At 43.1% G+C, this 21,074-nt stretch overlaps 1 protein-coding gene across 1 annotated transcript in view; it reads left to right on the top strand.

The window, feature by feature from the left end:
• The window catches only part of LOC101158740 (mannosyl-oligosaccharide 1,2-alpha-mannosidase IA), a 125,498-nt gene that overhangs the window by 100,083 nt on the left and 4,341 nt on the right, over window positions 1-21,074 (top strand). The window contains exons 6-11 of the mRNA XM_023953195.1: window positions 4,706-4,829; window positions 4,905-4,998; window positions 8,673-8,788; window positions 14,546-14,765; window positions 18,203-18,375; window positions 18,470-18,585. Of these exons, the coding sequence (XP_023808963.1) occupies window positions 4,706-4,829; window positions 4,905-4,998; window positions 8,673-8,788; window positions 14,546-14,765; window positions 18,203-18,375; window positions 18,470-18,585 (843 nt within the window). The remainder of the gene's footprint in view (window positions 1-4,705; window positions 4,830-4,904; window positions 4,999-8,672; window positions 8,789-14,545; window positions 14,766-18,202; window positions 18,376-18,469; window positions 18,586-21,074) is intronic.

Below are 21,074 nucleotides of genomic sequence, written 5' to 3'. Positions count from 1 at the left end.
GTTAGGGACCAGAGCTTGTAAACAAAACCACGTGACTAAAGATCTTGCCAGTCATTGACTTGGAACTACGAGAGCAGGTCAAAAAAACAAGAGAAGGACAGACGTGCTGCGCTTCACAATCCCTATCAGAGCGGTTAACTTATTGAAACGTTACATTTCAATTATCAGTTTTGTCACTTTGGTACGGTGGAGGTCTTCTGCAAGGCAGTTACTGGCAAGGAGTGTGGTAAAACTCAGAGGATGCTAGCAACTGCAGTGATAAGGTGATGTCGGGTATGAAGGTATGCTGATAGGTGTTTATGACGTATAGACTGTCGGGAAAACGGTGAGAAGTAATGTGTGTCACATTAAAAGTTCATTCCTACTCTGTTTACATCTGCTACGGTGGCTGTTTTGGTTCAGTTTTTCCGCTCCGAGGACGGATTGTATTAAGACTGAGGAATCTCAGAGCGAATCAAAGCTCAGACCAATTGGAAAAGAACCGAGACCACCTCCAAAGATTGGTCCGAGAGCAGTTCCTGGTCCTGGACCAGGGTCCGCTTGGGGCTAGTCAGACTAAAAATGTGTTCCGGATTATCGGGGGAAACAAATTCTCGTTCACTTAAAGCAAACCAAATGTGTTCAGTCTGAATACACCTTTAGTCACAGCTGGCCTTACAGCAAGGTACAGTCTGCAAGCAAAAAAATGGGCAAACCAGTAAGGAGCTCGCAAGACGCGTGTGGTCATTACACAAAAAGCATAGCTCACAGGATTCAGGGATTCAAACAATGAAAAATCTGTACGTGCCTGCTTCTCACCTACTTCACTCTTACACACCCTTGTGTATTGTATACAACCTGTTGCTCACAGAATGGCCACAGAAAAATATCCATTAATTTTTCTCTCTCTCAGGGCTCACCTAGGGGTATATGACCTCAATATTTCATGCAGACTACCTGCATGCCCTGTACAAGCTCACCCTTAGCCAGCCTGTATCCATCCGTAAGGCCAGTTGTGACTAAGTCATAAACCCTCTGTCATACAAGATACTCCGTTTTGGAACATTTAAAATCTCTATAAAGCTCTACGGGAATGTTTTTTAATGCAGCTTCCAGTAGTTGTTTGTTCATCGGTGAGTATTAAACCAACGGAGAGGGTGAATACTACCACCCACTGTCTTGTTGGATGAGGCAGGGGCATCCGAGCTAGGCCCACTTTTTTTATGGACCATTTGAGCCCTGCCCTGGCGGAACTCCGACCAGGCAACAATCAAGCTCGATCCCAGTATACAGTAGATTGTTGCCTTGTTCTAATACAGTGTTAGTCGGTAACGCTGCATCTAGTAAAAATATATCCACTCAAGGTTTGCACCTCTGGAGCTGTCTAACTTGTAAAATGTCCCACGGTTTCTAACAAGGCTAGAATGGACATTAAAATAAGTGTTTTAATGAAACCTGGATGCACTCAAATGGGAACATCAGTAATACACCCAGCAGCTTAACTGCTTTTCTTACAGTGACCTCTTATAGTTCCAGACCTTAATTTTGAATAATAAACCCTGACAGGTCGGATAATCAATCTCAGTTGTCACAGAACAGGAGTCTGTACCAGGTCCCACAGGATTACACGTCATACGTTTATTACTGCTCTTTTAGTTAGTGCAGTATTTTATTTAGTATTTTATCGGGTGTGGAAATGGTTACTAGCTGTCACTTTATGGACCTCTTAACAATTCTCATTTAATTTTTCATGAGTAACACCAAAGTGTTTCTTCTGTTCATCAGGAGTTCATTGTCACTGCAGCTTTGGGACGATACTTGTCATGAGGAGTTTGAACGTGAGGATCGACAGAAGGAAGCATTGATGAGGCAGATCCAGTGTACAGTAATGGGGAATAGGTTAAAGCAGCAATAATTATTGGAGAAAGTAGGTGAAACAATTTGCCACCATTAGCTTTTGTTGGCATGCCTGCACTAAACAGTAGAACTACTTTAACATACAGCCTGTCAATGAATTTCTCCAGAGAGATGAGATGTATCTGTTGTCACGCCATTCGCACACTTTGCGTTTGGCTGACTTGATTAAAATCCTGGTGTAATGGGAGCAAATGGCTGTTGCTGCAGCATGATGAGCTAAAGGATGGAGCGTTAATTAATATGTTCACCCACCTCCACTCAGAGGCCCGTGTGTGGTGCGCTGCTCTCACTCCACTCCTCTGTCCCGTTTATGCATTTGCTGAACGTGGTCCCTGCTTCAGCCTCCTCTTTGTGTTCCTGCAGTGAAGTGGCTGCACTGATAACATGTGGCCTGAACACTGTCGCATACGGTCACAGCATCGTGACTTCACTGTAGGAGAGACCCAGGAAGCTCTGATAGGGACAGAGCAAAACCTTTTTCAACTTTTTTCAGTATGATCTAATTTAGTTTCATTTTAGTGCCATTAATCCCAATCATATTACATCTCTTTTAGGATTGTGTGTGAAACTAAAATCACAACAGATGAAGATGTTTTATATAAAGACCTGGAGTCTTTTTTAGCTATGACTTTACTGGTTTTATTCTTACTTTAATCAAAAAGCTTAGTGGTCTAATTAGAGACTGGCTAGTTTGAATCCACAATCGGGACGTATCAAGTACTCCCAAAAAAGACACTCTTGCCTTAGTCATGTGCCTCCATATCGGGAGTTGACCCATACGGGTGCTGAGGGTTTTTGAGTTGTCCGGGCCCCTGGAGTGTCGTAGACATGATCTTTACTGATCTTAAAGGGAGCTCAAATGTGTGTTGCAGATCCCTAAGGATAACGTTAGTTCAGGGCACTTATGACGTGCGGTGCCCTAAGGTCACACTTTAGTCATTAGTTAGTGCACTTACTGGCACCTTACTGACCGCAGACAAATGCTGCACGCACTATGCAAGTGCCTGTAGGATGTCCACACCATTTACACTGTGATTATATAATTCCCTAATTTATAATAGTCAGGCTCCCTGCAAGGAGTGTGCAGTTATCAGGTGAACAGCACTAATGGGTTCCTTGTGTAGTGTGCAGGTGTGTTTGAAAAAAGGAAATTGGATTGTAACCCTTGTGCTATCCTTAACATTGGGAGTTGGGTCATCTAGACCCCACTAGACAGTGCTCTAAACCTTGTTTCTTCAATGATTTGTGATCTTCACTGGTGTCCATGGATTACATGAAATCTTTCCACCTTTATCCACCTTTGTCATGGTAGGGAGAACACATCAATGTAAGGGTGGGGTCATCTAAGATAACACAAGGGTTAATGCAATTTGGACACAATTTGCTCCCTCCTTTTTTTCCGTTTTTAACTCCAAATATGACTGTCGTGCATTTGCCAAAACAAAAACCTAATAAATATGGATATTTTAGACTATCATAGACTAATTGTAAATCCACTGATGTTGTAAATGCTGATGGTTTATAAAATATATACTTACATACATTTTTTACAAAGACAAACAAAGACAATGCATTGTGGTCTATATTTGCCAATCTAATGAGCACAGATGTACACAAAGAGACCAGAGTCTTCTGGGAAGTTTCAAGGGCACTGGATAGTGGAATTGTAGATTTGGACACCCCGACAAAATGGCGAACGCACTATATAGCACACAATGTGAGTAGTAAAGGAATTCAGACATAAGTAACAAAGAGGACTTTTAGTTCCACCCTTGTCTTTTATTGTTTCTCTGTGGCTTTTACAGCATTCACAAGCTCACGTTATAGGGTGCAGCAAAGTGTCGACAAATTCTATTGTCAATCACTCACGGATTGCGGCACCGTTACCACTTTTTTAACTTTTGATACAAACACTTTCAACTGTGTGCAGATTGATAAGGATGCTTTTATACTAGAAATGTTTGTATGCTGCCACATCTGATACTGACTTGGCACTTTTGCACGGCAAACCAGAAGGTAAAAGACCTCCTCGACATATGATATTTGTAGGACAAATTGATTCCATCTTTATGCTTCAATGTTCATTTTTGGGAAAAGCCAATAGGGAAAAAGAAGGAAGGCTTCTGTAGGTATGAGGTGTTTTTAGATGGACTGATCTGCTTAGAGTGGAAGCAATCCAAATGCAGATGGGATTTTTTGGGTAACTTTTAATATAATCAAAAAGAATCTTTGACTGTATAAAGGACTGAGTGAGTGTGATGGCAGCCATACAAAATGGTTTACCTCTGGCTCCAACCAAATGAAGTCAACTCAGTCTCCATTTTTTCACAAAACGTAGGGGTCCAGAGCCTGTCAGTAAGTAGTGATTGCACTGAGTGGGTCTGAGAAAATGTTTCTATGGCAGCCACTCTTGCCAATCAGGAGTCAGCAATCAGAACCTGTCAATCAAGCGCTGGCCAACCGCCACATACCTTTATCTAGACATCAGATTGTCCTGTTTATACCTTGAATAATTTGCAATAAAGAAACAATAGGTTTATCGAGAATATGTTAAAAAAAAGTTATCAGAGCAAGAATTGAATGGAACCGGCAGGTACTTCCTGTCTGGAACATCAGGGGGGAGGGGTCACTCAGTCCAGTTCTTATATACAGTGCATGAGCAGAGTTCAGTAAACTGTCTCTGCTTCTTTTATTTATTTTTTTAAAAGAATTCAAACTGTCTTTACACAAACCTGTTTCTCTCCTTTTCATAGATGAGTTAGTTTATTTTGCTGATGTTAACCCCACTTTGCTCTGTGTGTTTCTACAGTGGTGTTGGTAGGAACTGGCCATGGGCGTCAGGTGGCAGCAGCATCCTGGCAGAATACGGCACGCTTCACCTGGAGTTCATGCATCTCAGCAAGCTCTCTGGAAACCAAGAGTTTGCTCAGAAGGTCCTTCATGTTTGAGGAAAACCCCGCCTTCTTGCTCCTTACGCCGTGTTGACACTTTGTTGTTTTCTGCCGTAGGTAATGAATATCAGGAAAGTTCTCAACAGACTGGACAAACCTCAGGGGCTCTACCCTAACTACCTAAATCCCAACAGCGGTCAGTGGGGTCAACGTAAGTTTTTGTCAGCCCTCTCTTGTTGTTTTTGAACATTATATAGTGAGCATGTTCTGTATGATTATTGCTGGTCATTTGACATTCACATACATGAGCTTGACCAAAAGAGGTGCTGTTGAGCTACAGCTTTTCCAGCCGTCTCTCCTTTCACAATCTTGTCGCACGTTCCATTTGAACCTCCTTGACTCTCCCCACATCCCAGCAGCCCACTATTTACCCATGTCAGAGTCAACTCCTGTCATAGTCACTTCAGACGCCTCGTGTTTCCAATAGGGTGTAATTTGAAATGCATTAGCGGACTCTTAAAGCCCTGTAGCTGAAGAGGTAATGATGGTAATCACAGAGAGGTCAGTTCTGAGGAGGAGGAGGAGGAGAGGGAGAGGAAGGAGGTGTTGAGGATAATGAGGACATGAAAGTAAGAACCAGAACTTTGGCTTCTCCATCCTAATGGTAGTAATGATCGTGATGAGACTGTCAGCTAAACAAACCAACAGCAGGAGCGTCTGTGGACACAAACCCACCTTGTTGAAAGATAAAACACTCTTTGATCACAAGTAAGTCGTTATTAGATGAGTTAACTTTGTTGGAGGGAAAGATGAGAGGATCTTTTGAAAGAGATGAGACGATGTGTTCAAAGAAGGTGTTTTCTGCAATATTTTTAAACCTAGTTTTTTTTTTTATAGAAAAAATACTAAAATACCCAAGTGTACAGTAGGGACATCCTTTTGAATGAATAAATCCTATTTTTGCTTTTACTAAAATGGGTTTCAAACACGGCTACCATGCAGCGTGTTACAGACGAGTTCTAGAGTTAGTTAGTTACCGTGAACGCAGTTAATAAAGTCTGACTGTCGTTTCATGAGCCTTATAGTTCAGTGCACCTTATACATGACCCAAGTCCAACGGTGACGGTGCGCCTTATAATCCGGTGCGCCCTATAGTGCACAAAACACAGTACATTTACTTTAGTGCTATGGAAAAAAAAAGGTCTACTGGTCTTACTTGGTGCTGCGTTTTATTTTTATACTAATATTTTCTGTGAAAAGCTTCAATCTGAGATATTTTCGTTTAAATATATGACATGTGTCGCAGTAAAAGATTAAATTACAACAACAACAAAAGAAGGCTTTATTAAGTTTTCCTAAAACAACAGACTTCCAACCAAGAGGTATTTTGCTTAAAACAATTAGGAGAAAAAGAAGCAAACGCACAAGAACAAAACATCTCATTTAGCACATAAAACAGTAGGAACACTTTTCTGAGCAATCCAAAAAATATTGACCACAAACTTTTTATTAATACCGTGACACATGGGGACATACATACCTTATTCCTCAGTTTACTGCCCCATGCGATCAGCCCGCTATGTTCCTCATTCATTTATGATAACAAACCCCTTTATCCCTTACATAATAGATCATAGCACATTGATGACATCACAGCAGCAATGTGGCGAATGTAGGGATCACTCCCTGCATAAATCAGTGACAGGGACAAGACCTGCATTCTCACTTGAGTTCAAATAAAAAATTCATCCAAGCAAACACTTGGACCTTTGTTTTTTATATTGTTTAACATGACAAAATGTTTAGATTTAAAAGGAGATTAAAGCAATTAAAAAAATATTTAATTAATTAATCACAAACAGCGCGATCATTTGACACCCCTAGTTTTACCATCCAGCCAACTTCTGGACCCGCCTTAACCCTTTTAGGGTCACAGGGCTGCTGGAGCCTGTCCTATCTACTGTGCAAAGGCAGGATCCATCAAGAAAAGTTTAATTTTCTTTTCTTTTTTAACACCTTTTAAAACAGAGATCCTTTTCTATGTCCACTATTAGATTGAAGACTAAGTCAAACATTCTCATCAGCAGCAGCCGTGGGTCATTTAAAACCTAGTTAATATTTTCCCCTCTTTTGTAAGGAAGTACAATCCTTCTTTAACCCTATAATTTAAGAAGCTTACAAACACTTTCTGGTTGATTTTATTTTATTATTTTTTTACCAGGTCAATTCCTCCACAGGCAGCACAATCTAGTTCTGTCGTTTGTTGGTCCCAAGTCTGGGGAGCAGATATTTGTGTCTGGAAGAATATTCAGCGTTAAACCGAAACCAAATCAATCACGAGAATCACAAACAGAACTTTCATGGTGCTGCTGGCCTACAGGGTTCTGGTGGAAACTGTACGACTGGTGGTGGAATAAGAGGAAGAAGCCGTGTTTGTAGACAGAGGGAGAAAAAGAAAAGCATCAGGGAATGACTTAGAGTAGAAACTTTGAATGTAGACACAGAAAAATCTAGAGAGGTGGTTGACGTGGATCTTCTGTGTGTTCAGATGAAAGGGAGCAAGGCGGATAGATTCAAGGTGTTTTATCAGGATGTGGATAAACTGAGGAAAGATGTTGGAGTGATCCTGAAAGAGGTTTTTGCCAAGAATGCCAGAAGTTAAAGGTGTGATGTTTCATGTTACCAGTGCTTATGATGTAGGATGTGAGCTAGAGGAGGAGAAATTCTGGAGGGAGATGAATGAGGAGATCCAGGAGGGACAGAGGGGTGGAGCAAAAGAACAGTTGGTGGTAGACCTTCTTAAAAGAATGGACGTTTTTCCAGGAAAAAGAGGCAGGGGGTGAGACCCAGACTGGTTTAGTGTGGGTAACGTTTGGGCATCAGCAGCCTGAAATGACACATAAGGAGGTGTTCATGTCCTTCAAGCAGGAAAACAGGAAAAATGATTGACGTTATCAATTTAACATTCCTTCAAAAGTTCACTTTTCAGTTGCATTTTCTTGCGTTTGTCTCTTGTGTTTCAGAAAACCTTTTCTGCGTCTTCTTCATTTATAGAGGATTTAAAAACAGAGAGCTGAAGAGAAGCAACCTTCTGTAAATCCACTCGAGACTTCCTTTCATTTTTCCTGGAAGTTCGTCTCAACTCTCCACCAACATCACGTCTCGTTTTCTGGTGTTTAAACACAAATAGCAGTAATTTAGTTTTAAAATCCACTGAAACGCCTTCAGCCTTTACTGTAGGAGGTGTTTTAGAGCTCATTGAGATGTTGCTCATATCTCAAATGGATAAATAAGGATCCATGTCTCTGCTCTACTTTCTATAATCATCGGAAACAGCTAAATTTTGACAGCAAGCACAAAAATTACATGTTCAGTAACTATCATGGACGTTTAGTGATAATCCTCGCTTTTATTGGGAAAAGGGTTCAAGTTAGTGAGTTAGTTTGCAAATGTAACTGTTTCCTGAAAGTGGTCTGCAAAGATTATCCTCAGATTTAGCGAAAATGTCCAAAAACAGGTCGACAGTTCCCTGCTGTTTCATTTTCAGCCGTGTTTTCTCTCAATTGTCTCCAACCTTTTGTTCCTGGTTTAATACAGAACTCGTAAAAAGGTCGAGTAGTTTTATTGGCTTAAACCCAGACTATCTCCACCAGCAGCGCACCCCCCACCCCCCTCATCACTTCAGGATGATCACAGCTGACATTTAATCTCTGCACTCCACAAACGGGGCCGGACTCTGTTAATGACACATGCATATGGATGAGCCTTCACCCACTGTCATCAAGATAAAGCCTAAAATACACCTTTCTCCCTGGAAGCGCCCATCACATAACAAGCACACGCTGATGCCTTAGCGTGTTTATCTCGTGTGTCTGTGTGCTGCAGATCACGTGTCTGTCGGTGGCCTGGGAGACAGTTTCTATGAGTACCTGCTCAAGGCCTGGCTGATGTCTGATAAGACCGACGAGGAGGGGAAGAAGATGTACTACGACTCCCTGCAGGTAAAACTCACGCTCCTCTCTTCCTGTATACTCCCCCGAGGTGATCCACTGAAGCGGTGTCTTTCCAAACCCGCCGCCGTGTCTGTTTATTTATGACACAGCGGTTTGCTGATAAGGCGCCTCACAAAGAATCAAAGAACTGTCAAACCAAGGGGGAAATAAAGTGATTACAATCCTTGTGCTGCGTTCACAGCCAATGCAATTCATGTCAGATTTGTTGCTTTTCTGAAAATTAGACGTTCCCACCGTGTCTGGAAGGAGCTAGGTTTACATTTTTTTGGCCTCTTGGCTACATAGCATACATTGAGAGATCAACAAAAGCATCAGTGATCACGTCTCCATGTCTGGGTTCATGACGTCATCCAGAGACTCCCCCAGAACGGTGAGCTTCACCGTCTACTGCAGAATTGTCTCCATACAAATCAGAAAAATATCAGGAAGTTCAGGAGGAGAACAATCAGATTCTCCACCTACTGGTTACATCAACACATCATGGGCCAAAGCTGGGTTTCTGATTGGTTGAATTCTTCACCCAAGTTCAGATCATTGAACCATGGAAACGTAGCAGCATGTTGCGGTGCCCAAACGGCGGTTGACTGCTGTTCCAGCTCTGATATGTTCTCCAGATGAAGTCACAAAGGTTTGTAAGGTTAGGATCAGGAGAGTGGAGCAAAGACAGACCTCAGTGGACTGACATTTTAGTGTTTAAACCAGGTGAAACCGTCAGAAAACCAGCTGTCTTTGGCACTTCCTCTGTGGCTTTTGATGCACACGAGCATCAGAAGGGACGAGGCGAAGCCGCTCTGCACTGCCTCCAGCTTTAATGTGAGGTCGTTCTCTCTGAACGCATCACACAAGTGTTTGTTTACAGCTGATAAAGAGCGCCAACACCCTCTGAGTCATGATAAATGGCTGTTGAATAATGCTGGATGACTAAAACCAGGTCAGCTCCTGATAATAAAGAGGTCTCTGGTATTTATTTCATCCTGCAGGCAACCTGAGAGACGTCCAGGTGCCCTCCTAACCTTGGGAGGAGTTTTCTAGTGAGTTTGGGCAGATGGGAGGGCGACACTACAGATGGGTGTTTGAATTAAAAAACACAGTGAGACGGAACAGATGAACAGCCCTATTAAGTCCAGAACAAAAAGCCTAGAACCACACGGCCTCAGGTGGGAACTCGCATTTCTCACTTGCTGACTTGATGCACTTCAAGTGTGGAATGCTGCTCTTCTCTTTGTTGCACCCTGGAAAAGAAAATTGATCATGCGGTGACAAAAATACAGGCTTCTGCATGCTGCGATGGTTTACCCATAATCCCTCCTGATCTGTAAGGATTATAGACTTTCTTGTCAGGGAGGAGAGACGCAGCAGGCCCGCCTTTTTAGGCCTCAGCAGGGCGATGAAATCATGGCCTCTGTGCAGATCAGGTGCTAAAAGGATCAATTCAGCCACAAACACACAGAGGAAAAAGGATTTCATCCAAGAGCGGCAACGTCCAAACACTTCTCAGAAGTTTGTGTCTGAAGTGAATGCAGCTGTCCAGCAACAACACGCAGGAGGTGTGGAAGGGCATACATGACATCACCAACTACAGGGGATGGCAAGTAACTACAGACCATCTAAATGCAGCGCTAGCAGAGGAGCTGAACAACTACTTCGCACGTTTTGAGGCTCCAAAACAACAGAACTCTGCCGCACCAGTCCCACCCCCACCCCCAATCCCATCCAGCTCCACCTCTCCAGTCACGCCACTCACTGTGACTGAGGACGACGTCAGGAAGCCGCTCCTAGCTGTGAACCCCAGAGAGGCAGCTGGCCCAGATGGGGTTCCTGGCAAAGTGCTCAGAGCATGTGCTCCTCAGGTCCCACCCATCTTCACAGAGATGGGTGGGATCTTCAACCTCTCCCTGGCCCAGGCAGGGATACCGTCCTGTCTGAAATCTGCAACCATCATCCCAGTGCCGAAGAAATCCCCCATCTCCAGCCTCAACGACTACCGTCCGGTGGCGCTCACTCCAGTTATCATGAAGTGCTTCGAGAGACTGGTCCTCCGGCACATCAGTGACCACCTCCCCCCAGACCTCGACCCCCCACCAGTTTGCATACCGCACAAACCGGTCCACAGAGGATGCCATCGCCTTGGCCCTGCATGCTGCGCTGAGCCACCTGGAGGAGCAGCAGAGCTACGTCCGGATGATCTTTGTGGACTGTAGCTCTGCCTTCAACACAATCATTCCTGACATACTGATCAGGAAACTGGACACTATAGGCCTGTCCCCCCCCCCAAATGTGCCTGGATTAAGGACTTCCTCACTGACCGGCCCCAGGCCGTGAGGCTGGGCCCCCACCTCTCTCCCACATGCACACTGAGCACCGGCTCCCCACAGGGCTGTGTGCTGAGCCCCCTCCTGTACTGCCTCTACACCCACGACTGCAGTCCACAGCACGAAAGCAACCTCGTCGTGAAGTTTGCTGATGACACCACAGTCGTCGGACTCATCTCAAAGGGAGACGAGGCAGCCTACAGGGAGGGGGTCCTGAAGCTGGCAGCTTGGTGCTCAGACAACAACTCTGAACACCAAGAAAACCAAGGAAATCATCGTGGACTTCAGGAGGCACAGCACTGACCCAGCTCCCCTATACATCAACGGAGAGCGTGTGGAGAGGGTCCACACCTCCCGGTTTCTGGGAGTTGTATTTTCCAACATCTCCTGGACAGAAAACAATCTCGACCCCAGCCTGCTGACAACCTTCTACCGTATGTCCATTGAAAGCCTTCTGACGTACTGCATTACAGTGTGGTACGGCAGCTGCAGCGTGGCGGACAGGGAGAGAGGTTAGTCAAAGCAGCTCAGAGGATCATCGGCTCCCCTTCCCCACCCTGTTGGACATCTACTCTTCCCGCTGTCTTAGCAGAGCTGGAAAGATCATAAAAGACATTTCCCACCCTGGCTCTAGACTGTTTGACCTGTTGCCCTCCCACATGCACTGTCACTGACAGCTCCACCCCCATGTCTCCCTCTTTCACTATGCGCATCTCATCATGTCAACACCATCTCATTATGTGCAAGATATTCCCATCAATGTGCAATATAGTAAGTGCAATATATCTCTGCCATCATGGGCATAACTGTTTTTTGTTTTGTTTTAACTACTACCTCTCTGTGGAAATTTTCTATTTTCTATTGCACCTTTGTATAAGTTTTTGGTACTTGGTAAATTGTATTCATCATTTTTGTGAAATTATATTCTTATGCATGTTAGCACTGTATAGTGAGCGGCTTATTTTCATTTCATTGTATACGCTTATGCAAATTGTACATGTGCACAGTGACAATAAAGGCATTCTATTCTATTCTATTCTGGTCTAAAGCATGAGGCTGGGGAGGAGAAGGTGGAGGTGTTGTTCCGCCCACAACTCAGACTGTTTCTCTGCAGAAACGGTCCTAAAAAATGTCATTTTTTTTTATTTAGGCTAAAAACTGTATCATCATAATTAATAGACCACTTTAACAGCAGATCAAGTTGAGGTCTTAAAGGTCGGCCACACATTCAGCGTTAACGTGAGGATTTTATCATCCTCAAAAGAACAGCCAAATTTTTCCTCATTTCCAAATGTTAATAGATCTGTTTCAGGATAAAAGTTCAGCCTCCATTTCTTTAACGGGCGGACTGAGAGGAGAATACTTTACCTTCTACCGGAAAGTTGCTGGTTGAACTTTTTCAATTTGCCTGAAGGCAACTGTTGTGAAGGGACCGCCATCAGTCTTTAATCGTTCAATCCCTTCAGCTGTAGGAGCTATCGTAGAAAGGTTCTGGGTTGCAGGAGTGCATGAGTCCTCTCGACAGTGGTGCAGCGTGCGACCGCACGTTTTCATCTGGTCCTGCTGAGGGGATATTTTACAGAGCCTTGCTGGAGTAGGTTTGTGCTGCTGAGGTCAGACACTCTAGTCGATAAAGGCCATGCTGTAACCCACACACGCAGTTTTTTAAACCTTTTCATAGCACTTTTAACTCTATCCTCTTTCCTTTTAGAGAGCTTCCCCTCAAAAAAAATCTATTTGTCCATTTTGGGGTTTGTTTTATGAGAATGTGACCAATGATTTGACGTTCCTGCATTAACACGCTTTAAAGAGTGTTAGTACGATCTGTCTGTCTGTAGTGGAAGCAGGTCGTAGGGAGGAAAAACTGTCTTCTTTCCCTCTTCCTGTCATCTGGTTCCTTTGTTTTGTGTTTGCAACAATGAAATATTGTTCTGGATTGATGCTCCTAGAAAGACCTGCGTCATGTTTCTGTAACACAAGTCGGTGTTGTGCTGTGAGAAAGTTCCCAGTTTACACCTCGTCCAAGTGATGGATGTCGTCCAGGAAAGCCTAGAAGGGTTCGAACAGCAGCAGTTCTTTTTCTGAGTGAAGCTCAAGAAACTCCCATCATCGATCAAAGATTTGTTCAGGATTCACACCAGACTGACCCCAACCTGGCGGGTCGCTTCAACAAGCTGGATAACTGGCTACAGCAGGAGACACTTGACTTATGAGACGACTGTGTCCCAGCATGCAACAGGAAGACGGAGGTCCATTGGCATTCAGACAGAAACTCTGCAGATTGTCAATAACAGTTCTCATTTATCCCGGTGACGTTCTCTTAAAGCTCTGGATTTACAGTCTTCTCTTCTTGAACGTTTAGCCGAGGGAAGGTGGGAGGGAAGGAAGGAACATGGAAGAGAATCCTTACACTTGGAGGGTTTTTGGGATGTGCTCCATTAAGTTCCTGAAACCCTTTGGATCACTTTTCCCTGACACACCCACAGATGCCGAGCTCCGCCCACATCACGTTTAAGCCAAACTTCATCACACCGGCCCATTTTTATGGCTTTGAGTTGGACAGAAGACTTGAGTTCAGGGGCAGCCTCCTCCTTCCCTCTTTGGTGAAGGTTTCCTGCCGTCATGTGGGAAATGTCACAAAAGTCATCGTGGGAAAGGTTCAACACCATGCTCGGCCATTTCGCTGGAAATATTTTCAAAAACCGCCCAGTTGCGAGAAGAGCCCTGGAGTTTGGCCTGAATAGAGCTGTCACCCCAAATATTAATCCAATCCGTGACCTCTCTTCCCTTCTACTGACTGGTCTCAGCAGCATCGTCCGCCATGATTGATGTCTATGTTCTCATTCCCGCCTACTTCAACGCAGAATGATGACGTTTGTAGCGTATCGATGATGTACGGGTCGGATGCATGTGGCCTGGCCGTTCAGACGGAGGTCGCATTTCAAAAGATCGGATACGTATCGGATTCAGGACCACATACCCAAGTGGCCTGGGTCGCATTTGAAGAGATCGGATCTGTGTCTTTCAGACTGTCATGAAAAAATCAGATACAGGTCGCATAGGGGCATAAAAATCGGAATTGGATCATTTCAGCCTGCGGTGTGAACGTAGCCTTAGCTTAAATGTTTCCTAACTGTAACATTTTCAGTCCACAAGCATTCCCCAAAGTTCTGCCCGTTGCCATGGTAACATTTTTATTGATTGGCATGTAAAGCAAATCTTGTTCTAGAATGAATGTCAAATGTATGCACATTTTCATGAAGGCAGCTTTTTCTTAAACAGAAGAATGAAGTTTAGAAAGTTAGTATTTGATGGGTTTTAAAAGTGAACAGAATGTTTTCAACAGCGTGACTCATTTCTGGCATTTTAACACATTAGACAGTTTTTTTCTCGGAGAATCCTCTGATTAAAGTGACACGCGCTTGTCTATCAGGCCATAGAAACCAGCCTGATCCGGAAGTCCAGTGGGGGGCTGACCTACATAGCCGAGTGGAAAGGGGGGCTGCTGGAGCACAAGATGGGCCACCTGACATGTTTTGCTGGCGGCATGATCGCTCTGGGAGCTGACGGTGCGCCTGGAGACAAGACAGGCCACCAGATGGAGCTGGCAGCAGAAATCGCCCGCACCTGTCACGAGTCGTACGCCAGGACAGGTAACCCCCCCACACACACACACACACACACACACACTGCTGACGATGATGGACATCTGTCCTCTTTTCGTTCATCTTTCCTGATAGCTTCAGGATGAGACTTTTAAAGAATCACATAAATGACCGCTCTGAACCGCCTCCCTCACTGAAGACCCACTTCGAGGAAAATGGTGTTTTTGGTGTTTTTAACGTGTTCTTAGAGCATTTTTTTCTGATGAGAGAGGAGATATTTAGAGAAAATTGAGCTTAAAATGACATTTTGAGTATTTCTTAATTCAAATCAGTTAAGATCCAGATTCCAGCTCAGACGAGGAAAACAAAGTCGTACATGGACGCATCAGAAAGGGGTGGAGCATCAGAATGACCAGTTTCCTGCTCCTCCCCATTCTGATGCTCCGCCCCTTTCTGATGCATCCACTTGTAGAAAAATAGATCTATGAACGTCTTTGTTTTCCTCGTCTGAGCTGGAATCTGGATCTAAACTGAATACAGCTGGATAGATTAGCTATCTTTGTTGCACCGCTAACATTAGGTTGGGGTTGTGAGGGGCTGTAAGCTACAAGAGAGCATGTAAACAGAGAGCTCTCAGCAACGTAAAGGGGAAGGGTGGCCGGGGTTTCTCTTTTCCAACGTCTCACTTTCAACGCAGAGGGAAATTAATCTAACGATCTCCTGCCGTTCTGCAGAAACTATGTTCTGGAAAATGACACAGGAGTTTTGATTTATGGCACAAAACTGCATATTCATAATTAGGTGGGTCAAATTATCGTTTGTTATTTTTTTGTGGTGTTAATTGAAATATCGCGTTGGATGGTTGCTTCGAGGAAGTCATTTATTTTCCGATAACGCACCATCCTGCCTATACTTTGGTCACTTAAGAAAAAAATGAAAAAAGCATCAATTAGCAGTAACATTTTTATATATTGCAGGCTCCAAAAAATGCATAGTAAAGAGGGAAAATATCATAATTTAGTGGCTCTGGAGTACGTCGCACAAGATTTAACGATGTCACAAGATTAAATAAAAATACCTCAAAAATGTTTTTCTTACAGCCATTAATAGGTTAGATTATCAAAACATTAAGTCAGTGAATTAATTAAAGGTCATGATTAATTAATCACACAAAACACTTAATAGCATGACGGCACTGGTCTTTAGGGGTGTAGGGAAAAATCGATTTTTTTTTATAACTTTATTTTTATTAGTTTTTGTTACAAGAACACAAATCTCAAACAACATCACAAAAAAAACAAGAGAGAAAAGAAAAAGGTCAAGTCTAGGTGTTCCACGTGTCTATCTGTTGTACAGTGTCCATTTTTTCCACTTTCGGTGTAATTGTGCCTCTTGCAGCTTCAGCCTGTATGTTATTAATTCCATTGAATATATGTTGTTGATTGTTGAAGTCCATTGCTCCTTTGAAGGGATCTCCGTAGTGCCCCAGTTTCTGGTTATTGTTTTTTTGGCGGCTAGTGACATGACTTTAAATAAATATTTGTCACTTTGGTGGATTAGGTTTCCTGAAAACATGTACAGATAAAACAGTTCTGGCAACAAAGGAATTTTGTAACCCAGCACTTTGCATGTGAGATCGCCCACCATCTTCCAAAAACCTGTTACATTCTGACATTTCCAAAATACATGAGAGTGGTCAACATTTATTTCTCCACATCCGCGCCAACAGCTCTGATTTGTTTTCAAATGTTTGTTCTTCAGTTTAGGTGTTATGAAAAATCTAATAAGGTTCTTCCAGGCAAACTCTCTCCACGTTCGAGATCCAGTGGTGGTATGGTGGTGTCTCCACATATCTAACCAGTCCTGTTCAGTTATCCTTATGTTTAATTCTCTTTCCCAGTTATCTTTTACTTTCAAAGTTGTGTTTTCGTCATATTCCATCAATGATTTATATAGCACACTAATCAATTTAGTATTGTTGTCTTTATATGTCTTTGTTATTGTGTGAACTATCCCGCCTTCATCCCCAGAGGAGTCGCTCTGTATTGCTTTCTTATGGTAGTTTCTCATTTGTAAGTATCTGAAAAAATCCTGTTTTTCAAGGTGAAATTGTTTAGTTAAGTTCTCAAAACTCTCCAGCTGTCCGTCCTTTTCTAGCAAGCACCATGCTGTTATTCCTTTTGTAGTCCAATATTTAAAGGTCTGATCATATTCTGCTGGTTTAAATTGCCTGTCATATGCTACCCATTTTAATTTTTTTGCACTATTTAAGATTTTGTATTTTTGGAGTAGTTTGAACCATATAGTTAGTGTATGATTTGTTATGGGATCTACATGCCTTTTCTTTGTTTCATATAACTCTTTATCACCAATAATGTTTTGAATAGGTTCTTGTAAAGTTTCACATTCAATATTTTTCCATTTTCCAGTATAATGGGGGTTACACCAACAGCATAAGTACCGTAATTGTGAGGCTATGTAGTATTCTTTCAGCTTTGGTAATGCCATACCTCCTTTGTTCTTTGGAAGCTGGAGGGTGCCATATTTTATTCTGGATCTTTTATTGTCCCATATGAATCTGGATATTGTTTTATCCCACGTTGCAAATTGAGTGTTGGAGACCTGTGCTGGTAGAGCTTGAAATAAAAATAAAAACCGCGGCAATATGTTCATTTTCACTATTTCGATTCTAGAGTTGAAATCTAGTGGGAGTGTTGACCATCTTTCTATGTCTTTTTTTATCTTGTCTTGTACTTCTGAATAATTTTTAATGTTTATATGTTGAAAGTCTTGTGTTATTTCTACTCCTAGGTATTTAATACTTTTCATATTCCAATTGAATTTAAAGTTGTTTCTAATGTATTCAGTGGGAACATAGTTGAATGTTAGTCTGAGTTTTTGAAATATTAATTTTATATCCCGATAAATTTTCAAATGTTCCCAACAGTTTCATAAAAGGGAAAAATCGATTTGGCGATATTTCATTGGGCGATACCTTTATTGATTTAAAATTCTGTCAGGACGATATTTATTTCATTATTTTTGAGCGTCCTTCAGCGCAGCAGAGCACACGGAGCCTCGACAACACAAACAACAGGAAGACCTCAGCGAGAGGCCGCTTGTGTTAAATGCTAAATGTTCAGTCAGCCTTGCAGTTTTTGTTGTGATGAGACATGAACTACCTGTACTACGTTTCTTTCTTGGAATGGGAACCGAACCGAAACTATCTAAAAATACAGATTGTGGTGCTTTGTAATGGGCTCCAGATGCTTCACTCCTGACACTTGACATGGATTGTGATACGTCATATTCGTGCCAATACGCACCCTACTAATCCCAAGTAAAAGACCAGTGGGAACGCTTTTAAAATGGATCAAGAGGTGATCCGTCTGGGTCTTTAAAACTGGTCCTGGGTGACGTTACGGGTGAACAAACGTGACCTGAACCGAGCCACTCTCAACGGCTGCTGTTTCTGCGGTTTGCAGCCTTAAAGCTCGGTCCAGAGGCGTTCCGTTTCGACGGCGGGGTGGAGGCCATCGCCACTCGCCAGAACGAGAAGTATTTCATCCTGCGGCCGGAGGTCATCGAGACCTACATGTACATGTGGAGGTTCACCCACGACCCCAAATACCGGGAGTGGGGCTGGGAGGCGGTGCAGGTAAAACCACAACTGTGGCAGCTTTCACACGAAACGCCATCACCAAGTCCCGGTTTTAACGCCTCTTTTGCCCCTCCCCCTGCCTCTCCATCAGGCCTTGGAGCGGCATTGTAAAGTGGAAGGAGGCTACAGCGGCGTCAGAGACGTCTACTCCTCAAACCCGAGCCTCGACGACGTACAGCAGAGCTTTTTCTTGGCCGAGACGCTCAAGTAAGACTGATTCTTATCTTTGTTCACACTTCACTCCTGTCCTCTTATAACCACTGCAATCATCACGCTTCTTAGAGGGTGTGGATCCTGCAGCCCTCAGCTGACGCTGGGGGGGCACCAAGCTCACGTCAGACGCCGACAGCCCCTCTTATGTTAGAAATAACAACAGAGATACAGAAAAGCATCAAGCAGACCGTCACTGTGGAGAAGGAAGTGTGCAGAGCTGCTGCAGGAGCTTGATAACACAGATCCGCCGTTTTCTATCAGCGTTCCGTAAATCCTTCAATTACACAGAGTTATGGAGAAGCCATGAAAGAGGTCGACATTAGGAAACAGTGAGGAATCAAAAATGGAAGCTTTTCAGAGAGCTTATCTCTTCCCCTTCACGGTGGAGACGTGCAGCAGAAGCGGTGAAAGAGCGTCCAGAAATGACGGGAAACTTCATTTCCCCAAGCTGATGCTCCACAGCAACCAAACAGGATGCAGCTTTAGTGCAGCGACTGACGGGAACAGTCCAAACGTTCCATGGCGGGTGGACACCTTTAGCCTTTAGTTTTATTTTGGAAACCTTCTGCATTCTCTCCACCACATCCGACTCATTCTTGACGCGTCGAGTCTGTCACGTTTCAAAAACACATCTTCCACTTTCTCAGGCGGCCGCACTGGTCGCTAATTTGAAACCTCCGAGCTAGCAAAGCAGATAAAAAGACAACGACATTTGGAAAGTTTGTTTTCAAAGAAAAGATCCAGAGATGAAACAGAAACGCCTTCCACTTCAAAATAAAAGAAATCTGCATTTAACAAACAAAAACCAGTCGCCTTTTCTCCAAATGTTCCCACAGACCAGAAGAATAATGCAGAATATTCATCAACCAGCTGCTGCTAATAAAGTTGCTCAAATGCTGGATTCAGATTTATCATGATTATCTTTAGAAAATACCTGTCTAAGTGACCTTTTCTTCGTTTGTAAGAAGTCAGACGAGGCTGAAGTCGGCGTCTGGTTTTGAAGCTTCCTCTTTGACAGTTAGGAGTTTAGGGAAATCTAGATCACCTCTTAATGCTTCTTGCAGCTCATTAAATCACCTGTTTCCTCTCTGCTGCCATTAGTTTTCTGCTCGTCATCATGAAGCTAAATCCAAAGCAGCAATGACTCAGCAGAAAAAGACAATAATGATTTAAACACAAAAGAAGCAAACATTTTCTCCATGAGTGTAGACAAACTGCTGCTCCTCCTCGCTTCCTCTTGATGGCTGCCTGTTATTTCTGCTCGGCTGCATATGTGTGAAAGTCTTGACTTTTCTGGCGTAAGCGTGCGCGACGGCACGCCCGCGGCGCTGTAAATGCGTCTGGCGGCCGCAGCGGGATGCTGGCCGGCTGACGTCCAACCGCGTTCAAAGCAGGAGCGGACATCGCGGCGCCGTTTTCACACCAGGCGTGCTGGTGTTTCCTCTACGCTCCTTCATGGAGACTTCTCACTTCAGCTCCTGAAAAAAACAACGAACCCAAACAAACGTGAAGGAAAAAAACAGTTTTTGTTGTTAATAACAATTATGCTAAATATTTTACTCATCACTTTTATAGTCCTTTTTTGTCTAAACTTCCCGTTTTGACTTAGATTTGATATTTCTGCTGTCTAAACAGGAGGAAGACGTCACATTGATGAGGGAAGCTCAAACCTTTGCAGGTTACAGGGACACTGCTAATAAAACAGTGGATCCCTGTTTATTATTAGAGTTTGAAAATGTGACCGTTTGTTCAACGGTCAGACAAGGCTGAAGTCGGCTTCTGGTTTGCAGATTAAGGGTAAAGTTGAGGGAAATCCATTTAATGGCTCCAACATGAAATCTAGTGACGGTTTCTGTAGATATTTGAAAAGAATCAAAATTCAATGAAGCAAAGATTCTGATTCGTGTAAACGTGTTTTAAGAATTTTCTAAATGACATTTCCTCGTGTTAACTTTAGCACAGACAATATTCCTATGTGTTATAGAGAAATACACAATAAATCGATATTTAATAACATTTTTGTTCATCTTTTTTCCCTGAGGATAAAGTGAACGGTCACAGAGATAAAACAGCAATCTATGGAAAAACCCTGAAATTTAGCCTTTAATGAATTCCCACATATTAAAAACTATTTAAGGTATTTTATTGAATATTCATCTTCTGAAAAAGATCTACAAATATCTTCAAACTCTGTTTTTAATCTGTTTTCACGTTGGACCGTTTTATTCCGACAAATAGATTTTCTCTTAACTTTTCCCTCAAAACTTTAGGGGAAAAACAGAAGCTTAAAAATTCAGACGCCAACTTCGGCCTCCAGCAGGCCGCCCCGTCGCCCAAGAAGGTTGGCGAGCACTGACCTGCACGCCATCCGTGTGATATTCAGCAGGAGTCGGATGGATTGAAATAGATGAAGAGCAGATTCTACTTTCAGACTTCAGTTTTGGTCTCCTCCTTTCTCCCAGCCTCCATGGAAACTTCCCATC

The sequence above is a fragment of the Oryzias latipes genome, chromosome 24, assembly GCF_002234675.1.
Source record: "Oryzias latipes chromosome 24, ASM223467v1".
Taxonomy (NCBI): Eukaryota; Metazoa; Chordata; class Actinopteri; order Beloniformes; family Adrianichthyidae; genus Oryzias; species Oryzias latipes.
The sequence above is the reverse complement of the archived record's forward strand: the minus strand, read 5'-3'. Positions and strand labels throughout refer to the sequence as shown.